The sequence below is a fragment of the Rhincodon typus genome, chromosome 4 (genome assembly GCF_021869965.1).
Source record: "Rhincodon typus isolate 14 chromosome 4, sRhiTyp1.1, whole genome shotgun sequence".
NCBI lineage: Eukaryota > Metazoa > Chordata > Chondrichthyes > Orectolobiformes > Rhincodontidae > Rhincodon > Rhincodon typus.
In genome coordinates, this window is record NC_063335.1 from 6,976,330 (window position 1) to 7,002,819 (window position 26,490).

General features: G+C 41.0%; 1 protein-coding gene across 1 annotated transcript in view; it reads right to left on the reverse strand.

The window, feature by feature from the left end:
* The window catches only part of LOC109917082 (CLIP-associating protein 1-like), a 180,902-nt gene that overhangs the window by 151,494 nt on the left and 2,918 nt on the right, over positions 1–26,490 (reverse strand). Inside the window, exons 2-6 of the mRNA XM_048595633.1 lie at positions 20,130–20,208; positions 13,490–13,593; positions 11,332–11,423; positions 9,532–9,607; positions 186–283 (exon numbers count right to left, since the gene is read on the reverse strand). Coding sequence (XP_048451590.1) covers positions 186–283; positions 9,532–9,607; positions 11,332–11,423; positions 13,490–13,593; positions 20,130–20,208 — 449 coding nt within the window. The remainder of the gene's footprint in view (positions 1–185; positions 284–9,531; positions 9,608–11,331; positions 11,424–13,489; positions 13,594–20,129; positions 20,209–26,490) is intronic.

A 26,490-nucleotide genomic window follows, 5' to 3' on the forward strand; every position in this document is an offset into this window, starting at 1 on the left:
ACTCAGTTCTAAGGAAGGGTCACCGGACCCAAAATGTTAACTCTGACTATTTTCTTCACAGACGATGCAAGACCTGCTGAGCTTTTCCAGCAACTTACATTTTTGTTAAATTCACTGCTGTTGAACATTCATGACAAACAATAATTAAAATGACTGATCATCATTAACTCATTCAACTAACTTACCTTACTTGTGGAACTCCCTTTTTGATGAGGTCAGCACGTACTTTCTCCCCAACATGACGATAAATTTCAACCATTGCACTCATAGCTGTATCCCTGACCTGTGAAGGTGTAACGGAAGTCTATTAGTGTATGTTCCACTAAGAAGAGGGTAACTTTTTCACGCAGAGGTAGTGTGTGTATCGAACATAGTGTCAGAGGAAGTGGTGGAGGCAGATACAATTAAAATTTAAAAGGCATGTGAATGGGTACATGAATAGGAAGGGTTTGATGATAGGCTGAAGGGCTAAACTTGTTGATGATATTTGACAACTGCATGACCTTAAATGAGTCCTGTGAACATTCTTGTACATGTCAAAGCCAGCACAACCAACACGTTTTTCTGTAGTTGTTTTGTTCTGTGGCTTGCTGTTTGTTACACTGTATGACAGTGAGAGTTTCATTACAAGTTGCTGGACTTCAGGATCATGAAAGGTGCCAGGAGCAAACTCAGCCTCCAGACCAGCCGTCGACTGAGGGGTCCCTGACGGGCAGAAGGGCGTGAGGTTCTTTTCTTACCCCGCCGTGATCTTACACTCCGTGATCCAAGATATTTTTGGCAATAAGAGCAGGATTCGTGAACATGTGCAAGAGAAGGGAAAAGCACCCTGATGCTCTGAAGACCTATTGTATTCCAGGGTGGAATGCGGCAGGCACTGGGATCTGGGCCTGTAGCTTATGTGTTAGCACAATTACAACTCCTGATAGGATAGGAGTTATAACTGGTAAAAAGAGGGGCCTGGAGACCAGTTTCTGCACTGTGCAAGTGCATTGAACCTTGGAGATGTGTTAACTGTTCGTGATCTGGTCTGATCTGAATGCAGCTTTGTTTGTTCGTTGGTTGCAAAATGTCGTCTTACACAATTTCTGTCTTTTTGTTCCCTGGAGCTCGAGATCTGGGGATACTTTGAAGTTAGTTTGCATTTTGGGAACATATGGTGATTTGAAAGTATGTTGTGTGCCTGTATCTATGTGAAGCATGTATGGTTAATGTAATGTCCTTTTAAGAAACCATCAGTGGTTTGTAAAGCAAAAAAAAAATCTACGAAATGTTGATTCAAAAATGAGGTTCGTAAAGCTTGGTAAAAATTTACTTTTAGGAATTGGCTCGGTGTTATGCCTGGACTGGGTAAATTTTAATTCCAGAAATTACCATGTTTGGAATTTCATTTTCAGGCCAGAGTGAACTTCTAAATACTGTTTTTACACGAGACAATCTGTAATTTCAGATGATAAGATGGACTTGTCGTTAATATCCAAGTGATAGGGAAATTGGAATGTTGAAAAAGCAACTGTGGGTGAGGAATTTAGGAAAGGCAAATTTAACGAAGGAGTGGGCTTTTCCTTCCTTCAAGAAGGAGGAGAGATAGATGTAATTATGTGCAGGAGTTTACGCTCCACCCCTTTTTTGAATCTGTAGTAGATTAATACTAATTAACCTATTCTGCTTGGCATGGAATGGATGGAGCTGGTTTGTGTTTTTTTTTAAAAAGAAATTGGAGACACCCAAGGCTGTTTGCAAATTTCACCATCACAACACAGTGATGGATGAGGCACACTCAACCCATCAAATCATTCATCAACAGCACGTTTCAGTGTTGGGGAAGAACTGTGGCAATATTAATTGTGTTGAGTATCAGGAATTTCAAAACAGCAAAAACTATGTTCAGACTCACACGCCCTGGTATGCCAAAACATTTAAATGGAATAGTTACCTGAAAATTTAAAGGGATTCTGGGAAATGATAAAGTGTATGAACACACTCTCAGTGGTTTCTAATGCATGCAAAAATGGTTAGTGGCTTTGAGCGAATAAACACAACATTGAATTTGGACAACCTTACATAGATATACATCAAATTTCTAGCATGAATTATCATGTAACTTTCTTAAGAAAAAGTGGGTCATCTGACAGAAAGAACAAACAGTATGTTGTGCCTGAATCAAACAGAAATGTTTGACTTTGGTTTTAAAATATTAAAACATTATGTTCCATGGACTACAAATCTCTACAGATTTCTGGAATAAGACATGGTGGTAAGAGTTAAGTTGCAAAATTGGATGAAATGAGGTAAATTAGGGGTGGAGGCTGGTGGCAGAGGGAAAAAAAATTAGAATAATATTTTTGAAATGGCAATTGAGGTTAAAATACATTTTAGTGAAAAGAAAGTTTAGAGAAAAGCACCAAACTGATAACTTTCCCTTGGTGATGTTTGTGTCCTTGTTTTTCTTTTTAAGACTGGATTGGTGATCAAGCCACTACCCAAGGCATCTGGACCATACATGGAAAGATAAGTAAAACCTCATAGGTCATTTGGTAAGATCATGTGTGAATCAAGAATATGTGACACGGTCTTGGGACACATGAGACGATATATAAAAAAAAATGCACTGAAGAATGGATCTCAGAAATGTGCACCTATGTAACAAAAAGATTAGTGTGGCTTGGAAGAGCACAAAAAGATAGTTTCAATGATAAGACACTGACACAAAAATCCATAGAGAAGCTGACTTTAAAACAACAAAAGTAGTATTAATGAAAGGGATGTAAGAAGAATTATAATCAAAGTAAAAAAAGTGTTTAGTTATTATGTCAGAATGTTACAGAAATGAAAGAATATATACTCTGGAAGGAGTAATGGTCAACTAAGTAAAAGGGCTCATCAGATGACATTCAGATACCCCATCTTGAGCTTTTGTACGACTAAACCAGTAGGTGAAATTATAATGTATCAGGACAGTTAGTGTAAGTGAATGAAGGCTGAGCGAAGACTTAGGTGGTGTAGGAGTCTGTTGTAAGGAAACCCCGGGAAAAATAAAAGGTGGGAAGCGTAAGTTGAAGGTAAAGCCTAATGAGCTGCATTGTTTGACACTATGTATATTGCAGCTCAAAGTGGGGTGGGGGGGACTTGCATATGGAAGTAGTTACCACTCAATGATACAATCATTCATAAAATTGGCAAGGAAAGAAGCATATGAAAGAAGTATCCTCAAGACAGATACAGAGGGAGAGAGGTGGAGAAATTGAGTCCAGGTATGATGTTATTTTACTTTATTGGGTGAGGTGATCTGTGAATAGCAAATTGGAGAATTAAAAAAAAAACAAATTAAGGAACCTGAATCTGGAAATATACTGAATTTTAGAACAAATTATGTAAATAGACTAACGAATAGAAAAAGACTAATAGAAAAAGGTAGATGATACTCTGGTTGCTTCAGTCAGGTGGCACAACTTACTCGTTCCATCACGACCTTGACCGTACATCAGTGGTGGGATACATATTTAAGGGTTGGTCCCCTAGGGCCACTGCAATCGTTAATTTGATGATACATCCTATTGTTGCCTTGTTCATACTGGTGACGTTATTTTCATTCTAGTTTTAATCTTCTAATGTAGGTTACATACTCTTAATATATTTTCTTGCGTGGCTGTCACTGATTTGCATCTGCACCTGCACCTGCAATCGTAACATGCGCTGTCAAATATCATCAGAGTGGATTGTATAGGATGGGCTGAAGGGCTAAACTTGTTGATGATATTTGACAGTTGCATGACCTTGAATGAGTCCTGTGAACATTCCTGTATGTGCCAAAGCCAGCACAATCAACGCGTTTTTCTGTAGTTTTTTCCTATGGCTTGCTGTTTGTTACACTGTATATGAGAGAGAGGTTTATTACAAGTCACCGGACTTCACCTCGGACTGGGATTGCGAACGGTGCCAGGAACAACTTCAGCCTCCAGACCAGCTGTCGATCGAGGGGTCCCGGAGAGGCAGAAGGGCGCGAGGCTCATTGTTTTTTTCCCTCTCCTCTTTTTATTTTCATTCTTTTCATTTACTTAATAAACGTTCCTTTCTTTTGTCTTTCATTATTAATCAATAAATGTTCATATTTAAGCAAATTGCTGTTGTTGAAACTTCTCTTAATTACATTTAACCAAATCCGAAAAGAACCACTTGGATACACTGTGCAATCCAAGACAAAGAGTTTAGAGCGTTACGGGTCAAATGCTGGCAAGTGGGTCTAGGACAGATTGGGATGTCTGGTTGGCACAGACAAGTTGGACCGAAAAGTCTGCTTCTGTGCTGTATGACCTGGAGAATGCAACAGGGCGAGACCGAGAGGAAGGAAGGGACGAGGAAGAAGAGTCAATAGAATTATTTGTACCCATTCATGAATTAATAATATATTAGATTTTGGCAAATTCTAAACAATAAACGCAAAATTAGCTATCAGCGACAAGGTGCAGAGCTGGATGAACACAGCAGGCCAAGCAGCATCATAAGAGCAGGAAGGCTGACATTTCGGGCCTAGACCCTTCATCAGAAATGGGGGAGGGGAAGGGGGTTCTGAAATAAATAGGGAGAGAGGGGGAGGTGGATAGAAGATGGATAGAGGAGAGGATGGGTGGAGAGGAAACAAACAGGTCGAAGAGGCGGGGATGGAGCCAGTAAAGGTGTGTAGTGGGGAGTTAGGGAGGGGATAGGTCAGTCCAGGGAGGACGGACAGGTCAAGGGGGCGGGATGAGGTTAGTAGGTAGGAGATGGGGGTGCGGCTTGAGGTGGAAGGAGGGGATAGGTGGGAGGAAGAACAGGTTAGGGAAGCAGGGGCAAGCTGGACTGGTTTTGGGATGCGGTAGGGGGAGGGGAGATTTTGAAGCTTGTGAAATCCACATTGATACCATTGGGCTGCAGGGTTCCCAAGCGGAATAGGAGTTGCTGTTCCTGCAACCTTCGGGTGTCATTGTTGTGGCACTGCAGGAGGCCCAGGATGGACATGTCGTCTGAGGAATGGGAGGGGGAGTTGAAATGGTTCGCGACTGGGAGGTGCAGTTGTTTAGTGCGAACCGAGCGTAGGTGTTCTGCAAAGCGGTCCCCGAGCCTCCGCTTGGTTTCCCCGATGTAGAGGCGGCCACAACGGGTACAACGGATGCAGTATACCACAATGGCAGATGTGCAGGTGAACATCTGCTTGATGTGGAAAGTCTTCTTGGGGCCTGGGATGGGGGTGAGGGAGGAGGTATGGGGGCAGGTGTAGCACTTCCTGCGGTTGCAGGGAAAAGTGCCGGGTGTGGTGGGGCTGGAGGGGAGTGTGGAGCGGACAAGGGAGTCACGGAGAGAGTGGTCCCTCCGGTAAGCAGATAAGGGTGGGGAGGGAAAGATGTCTTTGGTGGTGGGGTCGGATTGCAGATGGTGGAAGTGTCGGAGGATGATGCGTTGGATCCGGAGGTTGGTGGGGTGGTACGCGAGGACGAGGGGGATTCTTTTTTGGTTCTTATTGCGTGGACGGGGTGTGCGGGATGAGTTGTGGGAGATGTGGGAGACACGGTTGAGGGCGTTCTTGACCACTGAGGGGGGGAAGTTGCAGTCCTTGAAAGACAAGGATAACTGAGATGTACGGGAGTGGACTGCCTCACCCTGGGAGCAGATGCGGCGGAGGCGAAGGAATTAGGAATAGGGGATGGCATTTTTGCAGGAAGGTGGGTGGGAGGAGGAGTATTCTAGGTAGATGTGGGAGTCGGTGGGCTTGAAATGGATATCGGTTTCTAGGTGGTTGCCCGAGATGGGAGACAGAGAGGTCCAGGAAGGGGAGAGAGGTATTAGAGATGGTCCAGGTGAACTTAAGGTTGGGGTGGAAGGTGTTGGTGAAGTGGATGAACTGTTTGAGCTCCTCGTGGGAGCACGAGGCGGCGCCGATACAGTCATCAATGTAACGGAGGAAGAGGTGGGGTTTAGGGCCAGTGTAGGTACGGAAGAGGGATTGTTTCACGTAACCTACAAAGAGACAGGCGTAGCTTGGACCCATGCGGGTACCCATGGCCACCCCCTTTGTCTGTAGGAAGTGGGAGTAATTGAAAGAGAAGTTGTTGAGGGTGAGGACGAGTTTGGCTAAACGGACGAGGGTGTCAGTGGAGGGGGAACTGGTCGGGCCTGCGGGACAGGAAGAAGCGGAGGGCCTTTAGGCCATCTGCATGGGGAATGCAGGTGTAGAGGGACTGGACGTCCATGGTAAAGATGAGGTGTTGGGGACCGAGGAATTGGAAGTTCTGGAGGAGGTGGAGGGCGTGGGTGGTGTCACGGACATAGGTAGGGAGTTCCTGGACCAAGGGGGAGAAAATGGAGTCCAGATAGTTGGAGATCAGTTCGGTGGGGCAGGAGCAGGCGGAGACAATGGGTCGACCAGGGCAGTCAGGTTTGTGGATTTTGGGAAGGAGATAGAAGCGGGCAGTGCGGGGTCGGGGAACGGTGAGGTTGGAGGCCGTGGGTGGGAGGTCACCCGAGGTGATGAAGTTGTGGATGGTTTGGGAGATGATGGTTTGGTGCTCAGGGGTGGGGTCATGATCAAGGGGGCAATAGGAGGTGGTGTCAGAGAGTTGGCGTATGGCCTCGGCGATGTAGAGGTCAGTGTGCCATACTACAACTGCGCCTCCCTTGTCCGTGGGTTTTATGGTGAGGTTGGGATTGGAGCGGAGGGCTGCACGTTCTGCGGGGGAGAGGTTGGAGTGGGTGAGAGGGGTGGAGAGGTTGAAGCGATTGATGTCGACGGCAGTTGGAGATGAAGAGGTCGAGGGAGGGTAGGAGGCCTTGGGGTGGTGTCCAGGAGGAGGGGGTGTGTTGGAAGCGGGAGAAGGGGTCAGTAGAGGGAGGGTTAGGCTCACGGTTGAAGTAGTAAGCGTGGAGGCGGAGGTGGTGGAAAAACTGCTCTTTGTCCAAGCGTGAGCGGTATTTGTTGATCTGTGGGTGGAGGGGGACAAAGGTGAGCCCTTTACTGAGGACTGACCGTTCGTCCTCAGTAAGGGGGAGGTCTGGGGGGATGGTGAAGACTCGGCAGGGCTGGGTGCTATTGTCCCCTCTGGAGCTGCTGGCTGTGGAGGCTGTGGGTGGACCGACGTCAGCGGCGGTGATGGGCGGAGTGGCGTCGGCGGCGGGGGAGCGGTGACGGTCGGTGCGACTTCCGTGTCGGTGGTGTTGGTCTCAGAAATGGCGGCGGTGGCATTGGCAGCGATGGCGTTCCTTGTCCTGGAAGTGGGGAACCCGGCGGGGGCGGCGGATGTGACGTCATCTGTGGGTTCTCCGACAGTGGCCTCATGGCCAATGGCGGCAGGCACATTGTGGGGAAGGTCCTGGGGATTTGGGGGGTGGAGGAAGCCCGTTTTGGGTGGTAGGCACCAGTAAGTTTACTGTACTTACGGTTTTTAGTGTCCAATAAAGCTGAGTAGAATTGAGAGGTCAGGTCATGGATCCTACGAAGAATGAAAAACAGGAGAGGTCCTTTGCAGGTCTGGGAGAGGGAGGCTCTGAGCTGGGGTAGGCTTGATTGTAGTGCCTGGGAGATGCCGGCGCATTGCTGCAAGTGTGTGTTTCAGGAGTCGCAGGGAGAAACGCTTCTGAAGGATCTCAATGCCATGAGTGTAGATATTGTCACGGTTGGGGCCAAATTGGGAAGGCTTGAATGTGGATTGTAGTCCATTGGGGATGATCTGGTTCCGTAGGCAGGTACTAAGAAAGGTGATGTGGCTGTAGTACCTGGTTTGCTTCAGGACATGGTCGAGCAGTTTCAGGGCCGAACAGCCCTGTTTGTTTCCTCTCCACCTATCCTCTCCTCTATCCATCTTCTATCCGCCTCCGCCTCCCCCTCTCTCCATATTTATTTCAGAACCCCCTTCCCCTCCCCCTTTTCTGATGAACGGTCTTGGCCCGAAACGTCAGCCTTTCTGCTCCTATGATGCTGCTTGGCCTGTGTTCATCCAGCCCTGCACCTTGTTGTCTTGGATTCTCCAGCATCTGCAGTTCCTACTATCTCTGATTCATTAGTTATCAGCACTTTGTTTTATACAAATTCATCAGACCTCAGCTGGAATGGAATGGCAGCACAACAGCTGGCTCCAATGTTCCTTGAATAAGAGCTAAATAAAGCCAGTTCTCCTGATTTCTTTATCACAATTAATCAATCTTTGCTGCAAAAGGCACTACGAGCATACGCCAAGGACAAATTAAAATGACAGGACAGTAATGTTGGAAAAACAATGCACAATATCAGGACACAACAATAGTTATATTGATGTAAGGAGAGTCTGTGGCTAAATGGAATATGCAGTAAACTATAAGAAATAAACTAGCAGATAAAGATGGCCAAAAATGCAAGCAATATGCATTCTTAGAAAGAATTCTATTCATAATTTAATGGTCATTTGTCACAGAAGTATTACAGAAGTCAACACCATAAAGAATATTTCTGTGATTAAATAATAATTTGGTCAGAAGAACTCAAAGGCAATTTAAAAATGTGCATTTGAAATTGGCAAGGCATATTTAAAAAACATTTGGGAGTTCCTCATTCTAATATTGCTTTATAATGTCAAAAAAACGTTTCAGAAACTGTTGGGAACAAAATAATTTAAACTATTAATTTGTTGCTTAAGTCAGCAACATCCAAGCAAAGTGGGGATTCTAATTCTTTGAAAAAGTGAATATTCTGAAAAATATAACAATTTGCCATTCAATAAGCTCCCTGTCATTGTCACATCTACAATGGTTCCTCATTGTAGAGCCATTTTCAGCTCCTTTATCAATGACCTTTCATCCATGATTATTTGTTATCCATTCAGATGATATCTCATTTGGCCTAACATCAAATGACGTTTTGTAAGGATCTTGAAAACATTTGAGATGTCTCTACACAGTTATGGGAACATTTAATGCAAGTTGTTATTCTTGCTCTAAATAGGCTGGCAAGTTGCACGTCAACATTCTGACACCTACAGTACAACAAATGTTCTTCCTGCAAAATTAATTTGTCTTATCTTTCACTGGCCAACACCACAGAAGATCCATTATAGAATGTGTAACAGTCTAAGTGGCTCAGTTTTCATGATCGTATGCCTCTTTACATCGAATGTTCTATTTTCCGAAATAAATTCAATTGAAGTGACATAATCATTAATAGAGCATTTTTGTACAGTTGTCATTGGTACGGACTAAATCATTGGCTAAGGATGAAATTTTTATTTAGCGACATCATCGTTGTGCCATAATTTCAGGTAACTCAAAAATGTACAAAATGTCATAATCACAACTCATGTGCCTGGTACAACACACGTAATGGTGCATTACCAGTACACACAGCGACTTAACAAAACCACTGGTGTCAACAAAGTCATACATTTTCAGAGGAATCACCTTACTTTTCAAAAAAAAGTATATATCAAAAATTATTGCAGAACAATTATACAACTTCAGTACATTGCATATTTGCGACATCATATTCACTTTGTTTCATACTGTAAACTGTTCATAAAATCATAAACATACCTGACTATTTGGATCCCCCAGTAGGTTGCATATGTGTGGTACTATTTTGCTTAATGTTAATGGTTGTGCTCCATAACTGCAACAAAAGAATCATTTATTTAAACTCACTGTCTTGCAGTAGCTCATAAAAACTAAATATGCATAGTGCATCAACTCTCCTCCAATATATTTAATCAGAAAAATGTGACAGAGTCATTAAAATGCATCAAGTAAAGATAGCATTTGTTTCAACTAAAAGACATTTAATCTGAATATTGCTGAAAAATAGACACATTTTGTCAAAGCTTTTCCTGTTGCACTCATCAGGACAATTTGCAAGAAATATCAAATTAAAGTGAAAACAACATTGATACTGTATGCAAAGACAGTGCAGATTGACTGGCAACTAGACCCTCATTAGTAGATGTTTTACCATGGAGAATGCACCAGTGATGACTGCCAAGATTCATTTAGATTTTATATCAAGCAGGTTGACTCTCATTGGTCAAGGCATTGCCATGATAAACAAACCAGAGAATGTAATCTATTTTGTGGAATTGAACCAGGTAACATGTGTCCACACTTGCATTCTACAGGGCCCTGTATACTAATAAGTAGCTTCCAGCATACACGAGCCACGCTGCAAGCCCAACTGAAAATCCTAGGATCGTTATCAACATAATATATTGGACACTAAGGATTATACAGCACATAGCAGAAATCTAGATGGAGTTACAGGTTAGGTAGATGTCATTCTATCAAAGACATTTCCCATGGAACCCAAAGATTTTCCACAAACTACAGTGCATGCAACATGCCAATCAATTCGATTGTCAGTTGAGCTTACTTGGGTCTTCAGGAAGCTATTTAAATAAAATACAGGCTCTTGTTCTTCATAAACAAATAACCTGGATACACACTGAACCTTTATCAGCTTAATAAAATAGGTAACAGCCAATCTTTGTTCATTTTTCAAGGCAAGACTTGACCTGAGTCAACTTACCTGGTTTATAAAGTTTACACTAAGTTTGGTAGTAAACAACCAGTCATCATTAACTTCTTCATAAAACAATGATTCTACCAATTATGAGCCAATAAATGAACTCTACTCTCATACAGTACAGGTGTTATTTTCCATTTACTTAGGTATTTTCACAAATTGTTCAGGTAACTGTAAAAGGAAAAGCTTCAGCAAGTGTCTTTTTCCCAGTAACATCTGTCCTATCAAAATTGACCAGAATTTTAACCATATACATATAATTTTAAAAACTTATCTTTCATCAAACTTATCTTTTATCTACCATAAATGGTAGCAGTTTACTTTCATTTAATCCAAAATTATCTGAAATTAAATGAAACTAATAAAATCTTTAATCATGAACTATGAGATGCACTAAAAGAGAGTGAGAACAGCTTAGATTTCACAATGTCTTAATCAGCAGATTACATATGTAAAATTCAGGGAAAATTCACCATCAATTACTTCCTCACAGAAAAGGATACTGCATTGACTGATGAAGTAAAAATAAAACTCAATAGTTATTACTAGCTCCAAAAGTTCAAAATCAAAGTAGCACTACAACACACAGATGATTTTGGTCACATTTAACCTTTGAAACTTTCTGATGGTAAACAGTTACAAGGAAAGCAATATTCCATTTTCAACATGCAAGGGGCTTGATCTAAAAATTATCTTTGCTAAGATTCAACTTAATATTTATTACAGACTCAGACTGTGAATTAACAATAATGTGAAACACAGAGAATAAGTCAAAATTATATTAACAAGTCACATACTTGAACCAAATACTTCTCACTTACGTGTTTAGTGTGGTGATGAGGCACAGGCAGACTCCTTCACGCGTCCGAAAATTCTTGTGTTTAAATCCTGAAGTTAATCGTTCCCAAACGTACTGAAAAGAAAATTTACTAATTTTACGCAGAAGCCATCTCAAACGTTAGTCATGATGTGATCTCTGCTCCAATAGGCAGACCCAAGTCAGATCATGCGATCATACTCGACATAATTCCTCATGGAAAACAACAAGAAATACAAATTTCATTTTTTTAAGAAAATAATAGCTGAAAGAACTACATTACAAGATTTCAATGTTTTAAGATGTTTACTGAAACAAAGGATTAAAGATTCTACTGGCTAGACATTTAATGGGCAGCCTTTTTTTAAAACCACATAACATAATAGCTCTTCTTTTACTTTTAGCACAACCAAAAACACTACGAAGGACAATATAACATATCTGTATTAAATATTTAATTCTTGTGAACCCATTCTGAAGTGATTCTTAAATCCTGAGGGTTTACTTATCTTCTTTTCCTCTCTCAGCCCGGTAACTTCTGACAGAGTTGTCCTTGGCAGAGACAATATTATTGAAGACTTGCATCTAAGCACAAACATAGCAAAACTTCCTATCGCATTTTGCTTCTTTTAAAAATATGAAACTTTTGCTTGGAATGGGAGGTTCCACATGCATTTCAGTACAGTAAATCACCGAGACATTTAGCCTGCTTGGCGCTCTTTCCAACCATACCACCATCACGCCAACATCTAATCACTAACCCCCAAGTGCCCAGACTCTGGCCGATAAACTGAGTTTTCAACTGATATCTTAGAACTCAATCATTTTTAAAAGCCCACTTCCAGAGCAACATGAATCACATGGGCCTTGAGTACAGGTAAAAATGCTGATTTGGTTCTCAAGAACTTTGTTATTTTATTCATTCCCAGGATGAGGGCATCATTAAATATAGCAGCATTTATTGCCTAGAAGGCAGTTAAGAGTCAACCACACGAAGGCCAGATCAGGTAGGGATGGCAACTTTCTTCCCTAAAGGGAATTAGTGAATCAAATGGGTTTTTTCAACAATCAACAATGGATTCAGGGTAGTCATTAGACTCCAGATTTTTCTTTCTGAATGGAAGTCCAGACTTCTTTTTAATTAAATTTAATTTCTACCATCTGCCATGGCAGGTAGGATTCCAACACGGGTTCCCAAAATATTACATGGGTCTCTAGATTAATAGTGCAACAATAATACAACTAAGCCATTGCCTCCCCTGTTAATTCTGGAGCTAGATGGGCAATACAAAATATAACATTTACTACCTGACTCAACATTTTTCTGGAACAGTAGAGACACTCAGTCTTGCCACTCTGGGTCCCCTTTATTGTCTTCAAAAAATATTCAATCAATTTTGTCAGACACGACTTCTCCTTAACAAAACCATGCTGACTTTTCTTGATTAATCCCTGCCTCTCCAGCTCTGTCCCTCAGAATTGCTTCTAATAGTTTGCCCACCACGGAGGTCAGACTGACTGGTTTGTACTTTCTTGGTTTATCCCTTCCTCCCTTCTTGAATAATGTGCCATACTGGCTGTTCTCCAATCCTCTGGCACCTCTCCTGCTGCCAGAGAGGAATTCAAAATTATTGCCAATGCCCCTGCTATTTCCTCCCTGCCTCACTCAACAGTGTTGGATACATTTCATCAGGCCCTAGATTTTTATCTTTTTGTAACCTTGCCAAGCCATTCAGAACCTCCTCTCTATTCGAGCTAATTTTTAAAATTATGTCCAAGTCCTTCTGCCTAATTTTTATACACACATCATCCTTCTCACTTTTTTCTGTGTTGTAGACTTCTATGACTCTATAACCACCTGGGGAACGATTAACATCAATCACTGATGATAGGTCACAGGGAAGGTTCTGGTTCACTCAAGACATATTGTAAAACTATTAAAGAATACTTGCCTGTCTCAGAATTTCTCACTGCACTGTTTGTTGGATGGGAAAAAACTATATTGGAATTCGAACAGACTACAGACTGAAAGGTTACAATAATCTGCATAATTTCTGTCAGAATGTGAAAATATTTTAAAATCTGAAATCGAAGTTACTACTCCAATGTTTAAGAATAGCTGATTATAAATGGCATTATAGTTTGAAACCCCAGAAACATACCTGGGGTGATACAGCCTGATCCATTATTCGGATAAGAAGATTCTGTGTTTGCTCTCTGACTTGATCTTTGGTATCGCCTAAACGATCTACAAGCGCTGGTACCACTGCAGGAAATATAGCATGCATAAGTAACCAATCTTTGCAGATGTAACAAACGTGGCAGTATTCTCTTTATTTAGGTTTACATTTTCACACTGACCTTAAGCAAAATGTAAGAATTCAAGATGTTAAAGCTACACAATTACAACTAACAAACAAGACAAACAAATAAGAGTTGAAAAGTTGGAAAATTACCATTAAAACTATTGACAGCTGTTGAAATAGTGTTTGGTTCTTCAAGTGGTAACTCCATTAAGGTGCCAAAGCTTGGGATTTCTATTACCTAACAATATGGGTATCTAAGCTATATTCCATTAGAATTTACTTTATTTGTAATAAATAGTAGTTCTCATCAAGTACAGGACCCTGGTCAGTGTTTTAATTTAAGCCGATTCTATCACACAGGTAAATCAGGGACTCTGCATGGTTCGATTAAATCATGAACTTTTGTGGCAACCCCAGAAGCAATGGGGTTTGAGAATCAATGCGCTCGCCCAAATGGGTCATAACAACAGCTTGATGATCAGACAGCAATGAAATGACATAAGTTGTTATTATTCACATAGGAGTTGACCAATTGACCAATGTGACTTTGATATCAAAGCAGTCCTGAAGAATGGTCTTTGACCTTTCAGTAAAATCACGGCACAGCTTGCATTCTGCTGGGGAGACCCAACTGCGGGGAAAGGGGGCAGCACTCTCAAACTACAGTGAAACATTTGACATTCAAAAACTGGATGACCATGCAGGGAAAGAAAACGCAACAATATATTTCAGGTACTTTAGAAACACACTGGAACACAAAAAAAAATAGAATCACATCCAAGCCAGCCTACAGATTACACTTCTACATGTCATTCAGCTGACAAGTCCAACATGTAAGCCAGAAGAATCTCTGAGAAGTTGCAAATTCCTCATTGATTTGGCACAATTTTCCACTTCAGCTGGGCTCTGGAGGACCACATGTGTTCTACTTGAGACAAATGTGCTCAACCTTGAAAGAACCCTAGATTAAGTGAGCTGTTACATAGTACGCGAAGGGAAAAGAAATAGAATTTATTGAAGTAGCATGAAGGACACTCCTCTGGGGCAATGGAGGTGCAGTATCAGTATTGATCAGTACAATAGCTGTGAATTAATAATTTAGTGTATGCAATTCATGCTTTTCCAAAACCATATTATAAATCATATTCCAAGGTACATGCATATTGCAAAAGCACTGAAAAATGTAGAGTAGAAAGCAATAGTAAACTCAGCATGTGATCACCATACATATGTTACAAAGTGAGCAAAACCACAGGTACATAAACTGCCTTTTTGACATTAACAACTTTTAAAAACACTAGGAGAAATCCTAAAGCATACAGGTGCAGGTGAGGTGAGGTGTTAATAACACATAAATCCGATTTGAACTTTAAGCTTACCAACAAAATGTCAATATTACATATTCTGTAGTTTTACTGTTCAACAACGATTTAAGAAATCCTGCTGCAAAAATCACTAAAATACTGGGATGGCAATGACATGAAAAAAAGGGAGCAACTTAGGCAACAGTGATCAATTTCATCTGGATACCCCAGTTAGTATTTACAGCAGTTACAAAATTCTCTTGATTCCACCAAAATTCCTCAGTGTTTCCATCTTATAATGCTTGGGGAATTGGTGAATGCTTTGACTGCTGTTTGGTGAGGTTTTGTTTTGACCAGGCTTGTAATCAAAAAATCACTTTTGCCCAATCACAAAGTCAGAAAATCTTCCAAGCACCAGATTTGTGCGCTTAACAGCAAATCTGGACAGGAGCAAAGCAAGCTGAGATTCTCTGTTCATTCCACTGTCCGAGAGTTGAATGACAGTGAAAATCGAACTTCTAGCTACATTCTCAGACAGGGAACTTGCAAATACAGAACTAAGGCTTTTGAGATAGGCACAAGCCAATGTAGAAAAACATGCTATATTAGTTTTAATGATGAGTAATGGTGTAACACTGAACTAACAGCGAGCATAACATGAAGGAATTTGATATTAGGTGGGAGAAAAAGAGAAAAACCCAAGCTTTTAATTAAGGTAATGCAGATGAATGGAACCAGATACTGATCACAAAAGACTGGGAAGAATACCTAATGGATAAACCAGAAATGAGGTGCTCACAGCAAAAAAAAAACCATGATACACAGCTTGTGCATAACATAATGGCATGAGCAGTGAGGCTACATGGGGCGTGATCTCAAGTCAGAAAACTATGCACTAAGTATAGCCTCAAATGTGAGTGAGGGAGAAGTGTCACCAAAATGGCACCAATTGAGTCAGGTACTATAGTAATGAATATCGAAATGAATATCATACCACTCAATGAGATTTAAGACCCAATAATATATTCAATATTAAAGTCAAACACTGCCAAATAGTGTCATCAGTGTCATGTAAACATGAAGCAGAAACGATGTCTCCTGTCACACCAGGAGGATGTTTCAGCCTCTTTCATAGATCCGTCCTTGGTGAAGGCACTGACTGAAGAAAGACAGAGATGAGAAGGTGGCAATGTGGATTATCTGGGAAGGGATGCTTTTGTAAACATTCAGAGAAAGTTGGACTGATTTCTCGAGTAGTGTGTCAGGTGTTGATCATGCACTCTTGGCCAGAAACACTTTCTTGCTTATGTACAAGGATGACAGCTTAATCCTGAGGCAAAGAAAAAAAAAACTGACTGCCCACTTAAAATTGCGCCGTATAGAGATTTTGGTTTTGGATGAATTTTTTTTGCTTATATTAAGGATTAAACGTAAAGAAGTATTTACTGATTAGTTTAAAAAAAAATCATTAAAGGTGGCTTATAGGATCCTTGCGTTTACAAAGACATAAAAGATAAAACCATGGAAGTGATGCTACACCTTTATAAATTAGATCACATTTGGAATATTGTGTTCAGTTCTTGACAATATTTAAGAAAGAATGTTAAAGCCCTGGACAGAGTGCAAAGAAGATTTACTAGAATCATACCAGGAGTGAGGGATTTGAGATACAAAATTAGAGAAACTGTGCTTTTTCTCCTTGTAGCAGACCTTATTGAGGTGTTCAAAATTATGAACAATTTTGACAGGGTAAAGAAGGATATTCTGTCTGCACCAGATGGTATGTCAGTAACTACTTGTTACAACTTCAAGACTGTCAGCAAGACAGCTAGGAGTGAAATCAGGAGAAAACTAATTATTCAGAATTGTTAGGATTTGGAATGCGCTGCCAGGGAGAGTGGTGGTGGAGGTGGATTTCATCGGCAATTTCAAAGAAGAACTTGATATATGTTTGAAAGTGATGAATTTAGATGGCGTCAGAGACAGGACTGGACAATGGGATTAGCTGGGTAGCTCGTTCAGGAGCCAGTACAGACATGATAGGTCAAATGGCCTCCTTACTGTACTGCAAAATTCTATGATTCTATTGGTGTCCTTTTGTTCACATTGCTTGCTATTTCGTCAAAGAACCCTAACAAACAAGTCAAACACAATTTTCCTTTCACAAAACAAAACTATTAGGCAGAATCAGCATTAAGATTTTCTAAGTGCCCTACTATAAAAAAAATAGAATCCAACGCTTTGCCTATAACAGAGAGTGGGCTAACCAGTTTCCTGCTTTCTGTCTCCCTCCTTTCCATAATAAAGTGGTCAGGTTGTTATCTTCCAATCTAGGGTATTCTGGAAAACTAAAACCAATGCATCTACTTCTCAGCCTCTAGTCCACTTACCACCACTAGAATCAATATCCACTCCTCAAAACAAAAGAGGAAGTAGTTGAAACACTAGGGAGGCCATAAATGGATTAAGCGAAGACAATCAAATGACTGACTGTACTTAAAAACTGCTTAGTCACCAGGATTGGCTGGAATTGGATGTGGTTACAAATATTGGAGGGAAAGAAGAGGAGAAATGCTGAGGCATAAACCATAATTTTCCAATGCTCCTTAAATACAAGAGTAGTGTCAAAGAACTGGAGATGTGCAATTGTTACACCTTTTACTTAAGGGTGAAAAGAAAAATTTCTGCTGTGAGGAAGCTTTTACTAACAACAATCCAGGACAGATTTAATATTCAAGTATGGAATAATTAATGTAAGGCATATATTTAACAGCAAACTTACATGCTTGAATATTTTGGTGAAGTAACAGAAAGGATTGATTGGGGTGATGCAGATAGAATATACACAGACTTCCAAAAGGCATTTAAGAAAGCACCACATAATAGGTCTGTCAGGAAAGTTAAAGCTTATTAAAGAATAATGGGGTTGTAACGGTAGGGGATTTTAACTTTCCAAACATAGACTGGGACTGCCACAATGTTAAGGGATCAGATGAAGAGGAAATTGTTAAGTAGGTACAAGAAGGTTTTCTAATTCAGTACACATGTGAATGTACACATGAGAGAAGGAGCAAAATTTGACCTACTCTTGCGAAATAAGATAGGGCAGGTGACTGAGGTGTCAGTTGGGGAGCACTTTGGGACAAGTGATCATAATTCTATTAGTTTTTTAAAAAATAGTGATGCAAAGGATAGACTTGATGCCAAAAGTTAAAGTCCTATATTGGAGGAAGGCCAATTTTGATGGTATTAGGCAAAAACTTTCAGAAGTTGATTGGGGGCAGATATTCGCAGGTAAAGGGATGGCTGGAAAGTGCGAAGTCTTCAAAAATGAGATAACAAGAGTCCAGAAACAGTATGTTCCTGTCAAGGTGAAGGGCTTGGCTGGTACGTGTAGTCAATGCTGGATGACTACAGACATTGAGGTTCTGGTCAAGAAAAAGAATGAAGCACATATCAGGTGTAGATGGCAGAGATCGAGTGAAACCTTAGAGGTGTACAAGGGCAAGTAGATGTATACTAAAGGGAAATCAGGAGGGCAAAAACGGGACATGAGATAGCTTTGGCAAACAGGGTTAAGGAGAATCCAAAGGGTTTCCACAAATACACTAAGGACAAAAAAGAATAACGAGGGAGAGAATAGGGCCCTTTAAAGATCAGCAAGGCTGCTTATGTATGGAGCCGCAGAAGATGGGGGAAGATACTAAATATTTTGCATTAGCATTTCCTGTGGAGAGGGATATGGAAGATATAGAATGTAGGGAAATAAATAACAATATCTTAAAAAATGTCCAGATTACAGAGGTAGTGGTGCTGGATGTCTCAAAACGCATTACGGTGGGTGGATAAAACCCTGGGACCTGATCAGGTGTACCCGAGACCCAAGTGGGAAGCTAGGGAAGTGATTGCTGGGTCCCTTGCTGAGATGTCTCTATCATGTACAGCCACGGGTGAGGTGCCAGAAGACTGGAAGTTGGCTAACATGGTGCCTTTATTTAAGAAAGGTGGGAAGGAAAAGCCAGGGAACTGTAGACCAGTGAGCCTGACATCAGTGGTGAGCAATTTGTTGGAGGGGATTCTAAGGGACAGGATTTATACATATTTGGAAAGGCAATGACTGATTAGGGATACTCAACATGGCTTTGTGAGTGGGAAGTCGTATCTCACTAACTTGATTTGAGTTTTTTGAAGAAGTGACAAAGAAGATTGTTGAAGGTAGAGCAGTAGACGTTTTCTGTATGGACTTCAGTCAGGCGATCAACAAACTTCCGCATGGCAGACTGGTTAGCAAGGTTAGATCACATGGAATACAAGTAGAACTAGCTATTTGGATATGAAATTGGCTCAAAGGTAGGAGACAGAGGGTGGTGGTGGAGAGGTTGGAGTTATAGGGAGAGGATGAATAGGCTGAGGCTACTTTCCCTTGAGTGGAGGCTGAAAGGTGACATTGTAAAAGTTTATGAAATCATGAGGGACATGGATAGGGTGAATAGCCAAGGTCTTTTTCCTTGGGGTGCGGAAGTCCAGAATTAGAGGGCATAGGTTTAAGGTAAGGTGGGAAAGATTTAAAAGGGACCCAAGGGGCAACTTTTTCATGCAGAGGATGTTATGTGTATGGAATGAACTTCCAAAGAAAGTGGAGGCGGCCGGTACAGTTACAACATTTAAAAGGCATCTGGATGTGTACATGAATAGGAAGCGTTTAGAGGGATATGGGCCAAATGGGATTAGATTAATTTAGATATATGGTCTACATAAAAAGTAACAGCAGCCACATGGTTAGGAAATTTGCAGTGACAGAACAAAATAGTGCACAACAGTTTTTTTTGGTCTGGAAGAACAAAACATTGGATTAGAAGCACGGTCTTTCCAGATAATATGTAATACTAATCTAGTCATAGGTGCACAAAGCACAATTTCAAAATTCACAGATGACATTAAACTTCAAAAGTACTGTGAACTGCATGAAGGGCAGTGATAAACCTAGGACTACATAGGCTGGTGGAAAGGCAGCCAGTTGGCAGATGCATTTTAAAGCAGTGATTTGTAAACTGGAAAGAAAAACAAGAGGTGAAAATGGAAAAAGTTGACAGCAATATCCTTTATTAACTTTTGCATTTAGTTTCTGCCAGACAAGCCCTTTGGAATGCTCCTGAAAAAAAAACAAAACAAAGTAAAGATGGTTTACTCACCAGTCCCAAAATGGGGCTTAAAGCGATCTTTAATGCGATCCACAAGTGCTGCAATAACATCAAGAGCAAGTAATGTAACCTGCAATTACAAAATAAAAAGGACCAAGGTTCTAGGAGTGTTTTTTCTTGGTATGATACAATAACATTCATTATTAGCACACTGCACCTTGCATTTTATCTGACAAAATTGATTGATGCGACCACAAGCTTTAATCACCAAGGCAAGGTCAATATTAAGATACTGCAAAGTGCAGTTTTCAACCCTAATTGGATCAACAAATCTTCACCCCGGATCACAGAAAGCCTTAAACCATTAATTGCAGCCACACGAAGAAACAGCTTGAGAAACATTGACAAACAGACATAAAGTAATATTTCTCAGTTTGTCAGTAACACAAAGCTAGGTGAAGATATACACAAAGGTTGCAGAATGTGGCATCATAAAGGGAAATAATTAATGTCTGATAAACTCTTAATCATGTCAGATTACAATCTACATAAGAACTAAAAGCTATAGTAGGCAATTCAACTCCTCCACACTGTTCTGCCATTTGATATGATCATGGGTGATCTCATCTTGACCCCAACTCCATTTTCCTGCTCATTCCCCATAGCCCTTCAACCCATTACTAATTAAAATCTATCTCCTCAAATTTACTTCACGTCCTAAAATCTACCGCACTCCACAAGAGAAAACAACCTTTTTTCATTTACTAAAGGGGACTGACAAAGTCACTTATATACCTCAATTAGATTTCCTCTTATTCTTCTAAACTTCATGCAGTATAGGCCTAAACTGCTCAATCTCTCTCCATAAGACAAACTCCTGATCTCTGGAATCAATCTAGTCATTCTTCTCTGAACATCTTCCAACACAACAATATCCCTCAAGTAAGAAGACCAAAATTCTCCAGATGTAAATTCACTAATGTCTTGTACAGTTGCAGCAACACTTCCTTCATTTTTAAAAAAAAAATGCTATTCCTTTGACCAAAATAGATAACTTCTCACTTAAACACATTAACTTTCAACTGCCAAATTTTGGCCCACTCATCTAACTATCCGTATCCATTTGTAAACTCATTTCTTCAGTGCAATTTACTTTCCCATCTATTTTAGCGTTACTTGTATATAGTACCTTCTATCCCTACACTCTAGTCATTGATATAGATTGTAAATAATAGGGGCCCTGAGGACTGAACCCTGTGGCACACCATCCCAATCCTCCATCCAAGCTAATAAATCAGCTTATTCTGGCTGATCCTTGTCAGTATCAATTACCTTAAAAGATATCAAGAAGCAAACTTCAGAAGACCCACAATACATTATCAGACACTTAGTAATCCCCAACTCTTCTCCCTGGTCATGTTGAAAGCTTCAAGATCGTAGGACAATATTTTTACTCAAAGTACAATCATCCCAGAGTCAGAGATTTGTTTAGAGCAGCAATAAAGACACGCAGGTTCTAACAGAAAAGCTTGAGCCATTTGCAAACATCCTCAGCTCGAACTGACAAGGGAATGAGCCATCTCAGCCATTATCACAGATGCTAGTTAATTCATCCCATGTGACATCTAGAAAACAGCTGAAGGCACAGGATACCATAAGGGATATAGGGCTAACAACATTACACCATTGTACTGAAAATTTGTGCTCCAGAACTAGCTGTGCTCTAACCAATACCCAATCAGTAAAAATGCCCATGTACACATACTGTCCAAGAAAAGCAGGGTAAATCCAACCTGGCTAACTGCTGCTTCATCAGTTAACTGTTTCTTACTTGTAAAGCAATGAAAGGTGTCATCTATGACATGATCATGAGGTACTTACTCAGCAATAACTTGCTCACTGATGCTCAGTTTGGATTCCACAAGGGACAGCAGCTTCTGACTTCATTACGTCCTTGATCCAGACATGGACAAAGGAACAGAAATCCAGAAGGGAGACCCACTGTCTTTGCTACAGAGAGACAGCACTTCACCCATTGTAGCAAAGAACCTGAGCCAAGGTTCACGCAAATTTCAAATAAAGTCATTCAGGAAAATAATCACAGCTTGGTCTTTCATATGGAAGTGTGCTGAGCTGGTGTACAAAAGGAATTGGCTGTCTTCTGACTGCCCAGAATGACTGACTGTTCAATACAGGATTCCTTTTTTCCTGCAGGAGATTTTCTGTCTTGCTGTGTTCTCTTCAGCAAGCAAGATGAAAATGTTGACTGCTTCTCCAGCTGGTTTAGAGTTTGGATGGTAGTTTCTAATATGCCAATATCTAACAAAGCTATTGGATGGAACATTAGGCAGTTTTAGGCAGGTGAAGTCTAGTATGGCCTCATCTACCTCAGAAGCATTACTGTTACAATCCCAGCTTCTGTTATTGCTGGACATGGCAGATCCCAGACTGAAATCTAAACTGATGTCATTTTGTTTCTAATTTAAGAACAAAGAACAAAGAAAATTACAGCACAGGAACAGGCCCTTCGGCCCTCCAAGCCTGCGCCAATCTAGATCCTCTATCTAAACCTGTCTCCTATTTTCCAAGGATCTGTATCCCTCTGCTCCCTGCCCATTCATGTATCTGTCTAGATACATCTTAAATGACGCTATCGTGCCCGCCTCCACCACCTCCGCTGGCAACGTGTTCTAGGCACCCACCACCCTCTGCGTAAAGAACTTTCCACGCATACCTCCCTTAAACTTCTCCCCTCTCACCTTGAAATCGTGACCCCTAGTAATGGAGTCCCCCACTCTGGGAAAAAGCTTCTTGCTATCCACCCTGTCTATACCTCTCATGATTTTGCACACCTCAATCAGGTCCCCCCTCAACCTCCGTCTTTCTAATGTAAATAATCCTAATCTACTCAACCTCTCTTCATAGCTAGCACCCTCCATACCAGGCAACATCCTGGTGAACCTCCTCTGCACCCTCTCCAAAGCATCCACATCCTTTTGGTAATGTGGCGACGAGAACTGTATGCAGTATTCCAAATGTGGTCGAACCAAAGTCCTATACAACTGTAACATGACCTGTCAACTCTTGTACTCAATACCCCGTCCGATGAATGAAAGCATGACGTATGCCTTCTTGACCACTCTATCCACCTGCGTTGCCACCTTCAGGGTACAACAGACCTGAACACCCAGATCTCTCTGTGCACCAATTTTCCATCTACCGTATAGTTCGCTCTTGAATTGGATCTTCCAAAATGCAACACCTCGCATTTGCCTGGATTGAACTCCATCTGCCATTTCTCCACCCAACCCTCCAATCTATCTATATTCTGCTGCATTCTCCGACAGTCCCCTTCACTATCTGCTACTCCACCAATCTTTAACGAGGTGATCTTTCACAGAAAGACAAGCACATATGCTGCAGATCTGGTTTTAACAATAACAGAACAAGTTTATTATGCAAAGAAAAAATGGTGGACAAAAAAAATCCAAGCTATTTACATGTAACAAGTTGAAAGACTTCAAAACACATTAAGAAAACAATATTTCATCTATCCCAATAGCATCTCTTTATAGAACTCAAACCAGCAAGAATTCCCTTCTCGATCACACCTATTATGTTTGATTTAACTGGGCTTTCAAATTCTGGTTGCAAATTTGAAAGCCTCTTCAATGAGTATTTGCATTACTGAGCTTAGCCTTTCTCAGTTTCAAATACTCCTTCCAGGTTCTAACTAAACACATCTGGTCTGGAACTTTCAACTTAAAACCCTTCACTGAGATCACCTATTTCTCAACTGTTCCGAACTAAGTGTTTTCTTATATATCTAGCTTCAACTTGAAATTCTGCAAACTAAAACAAAATGATATCCAAACTATAGATTTAATTTCCTAAGTAAAAGAGTCTTGACCCTGCTACTGAAAGCTAATTAATGCTGTTCAATGTTTACTCTGACACTCAAACTCTCCCAATGCAAACCAATTCCTATCACCAATCCTGAAAGACTCTCTCATACTCAAGGTAGAAAAAGTAGTGGAAGCTCTATTTTCTAAACTTCACTGGCTACAGATACGCTGCCAGAGGACAAAAAAGAGTTACTAATACTGTACAATTACAAGAAGAAAAACAGGGAGAAAGAGTTAAATTGAGTAAACCTAAGCCCATCAAGCTAACCCCTGAGAAGGGCAAATGCTTGGATGGAATTGAGGTACAGAATTATTGTGTTCCTACACGGAATTCTTTCCCTCCCAACAACCAGTACAGACTGGGGTTATTGAATATATTCAAGGTGAAGTTGAATAGTTTGGGCAACCAGCAGGAAAGTAGATTAGCATCACGATCGCATCAGTCATGATCCTCTGACTAGTGGAATGGGCTCAAGGGGCCAAATGGTTCATTACTGCTCTTATGTTTTTAAATTATCAATTCAGAAAGGCTTAGGTTAAGGGTAGCATTTAAGTAGTCTGCATGGACTTTAGCAAGGATCTTTTCACAAGGTCTCATAATAGACTTGTCAGAAAAGCAAAGCCCATGGGACCTAAGGGAAAGTGCAAAGTTTGGTTCAAAATTGACTTAGTGGCAGGAAGCAAAGGGCAACAATCATCCAGAGTTTTAGACAGACGATGGCTGTCTCCAATGGGGTCCCACAAGACTGAGCAGTTGGCAAATAGCACAAAACAGATTAAGTTAAATGTTGAAGACACGATTAAGAAATCTCTAAAAGAGATAAAAATCATCCATGTGGTTGAGAGGGTAGAAAAAAGCTCAAAAAATTGTGGAAGGAGTCAATGAAATGATCAAATGAGCAGAAAAGTGGCAGACATAATTCAATCTAAAAAAAAATGAGGTAAACCTCAAGGAGGGCAAACAAAGCAAATGAATACAATGGCTGAATACTGAAAGGTATACAGGAATAAAAAGGACCTGGGACTGCATGCCCTCAAACGCTTGAAGCTAGCAAGGTCCTTTAAGAAGTTAGATGGAATCTCTCTTATTAGCACAGGCATTGAATACAACAGCTGGGGAGGGTCTGCTACAATGGTATAAAACACTAAACTAGGTCACAGCTCAAGTACTGCATGCAGTTCCGGTCATCACATTGAAGGATGGATGTTTTGTGATCACACTCAAGTGGGAGAACAGGAGATTTAAAAGATGTACCCACAACTGTAAAATTTTAGCCATGAGAAAAGTCTGCGTAGTTAGGGATTATTTTCTTTAAAATAAAGAAGCCTGATGGGAAATTTGGTGGAGTGGTTTTAGATTAGGATTTACCTAAAGGAAAAAGACCCATTTTTCTTAAAAAGATCAATAACTTGGAGCACGCATTCAAATTAATTGGGAGAAGCTTTAGAGGGGAATTAAAGAGAGATTCTTTCAGCCAGACAGTAAATCATTTCATACCGATCTATAGCACAGCACACTGGAGCATTTTATGCACTACACAGCCAAACTATTTAAAGTAACATAAATAAACAAGTAAGTCTTTACAACAATACTATAAAACTATTCCCAAAATGTTGTAAATGTTGTGCAAAATTGGCTAAGTAGATTGAATATGGACAGTATGACAATTATCAGATGAAAGAAAATCATTCAAATCAGACAAAAGTGGACAATCTGTTACGTTGACACATTAAAAAAAAATTGACACATTTACGTACTTGAAATAGTCACCTAATAGACAAGTACAAACATCCACTGTTAAATATTGTGACTCTTCACTGAGCACAGAAACAGCAATTGCCGAACTAGGGTATTAGGAAAACATGCAACATTTTTGCATTGGTGGATGTAAACAAAAAAAAAAATCAACTTGGCAGTCAACCACAAGTGATAGTAGGAACTGCCGAGCTGGAGAATCTGAGATAACACGGTGTAGAGCTGGATGAACACAGCAGGCCAAGCAGCATCAGAGGAGCAGGAAAGCTGATGTTGCGGGTCGAGACCCTCCTTCAGAAATAGGGGAAGGGAAGGGGATTCTGGAATAAATAGGGAGAGGGGGGAGGCGGAGAGAAGATGGATAAAGGAGAAGATAGGTGGAGAGGAGGCAGACAGGTCAAAGAGGCGAGGATGGAGCCAGTAAACGTGAGTGTAGGTGGGGAGTTAGGGAGGGGATAGGTCAGTCCAGGGAGGACGGACAGGTCAAGGAGGCAGGATGAGGCTTGTGGGTAGGAGATGGAGGTGGGTCTTGAGGTGGGAGGAATGGTTAGGGAGGCAGGGACTAGCTGGGCTGGTTTTGGGATGCGGTCGGGGGAGGGGAGATTTTGAAGCTTGTGAAGTCCACGTTGATACCCTTGGGCTGCAGGGTTCCCAAGCGAAATATGAGATGCTGCTCCTGCAGCTTTCGGGTGGCGTCATTGTGACAATGCAGGAGGCCCAGGATGGACATGTCGTCCGAGGAGTGGGAGGG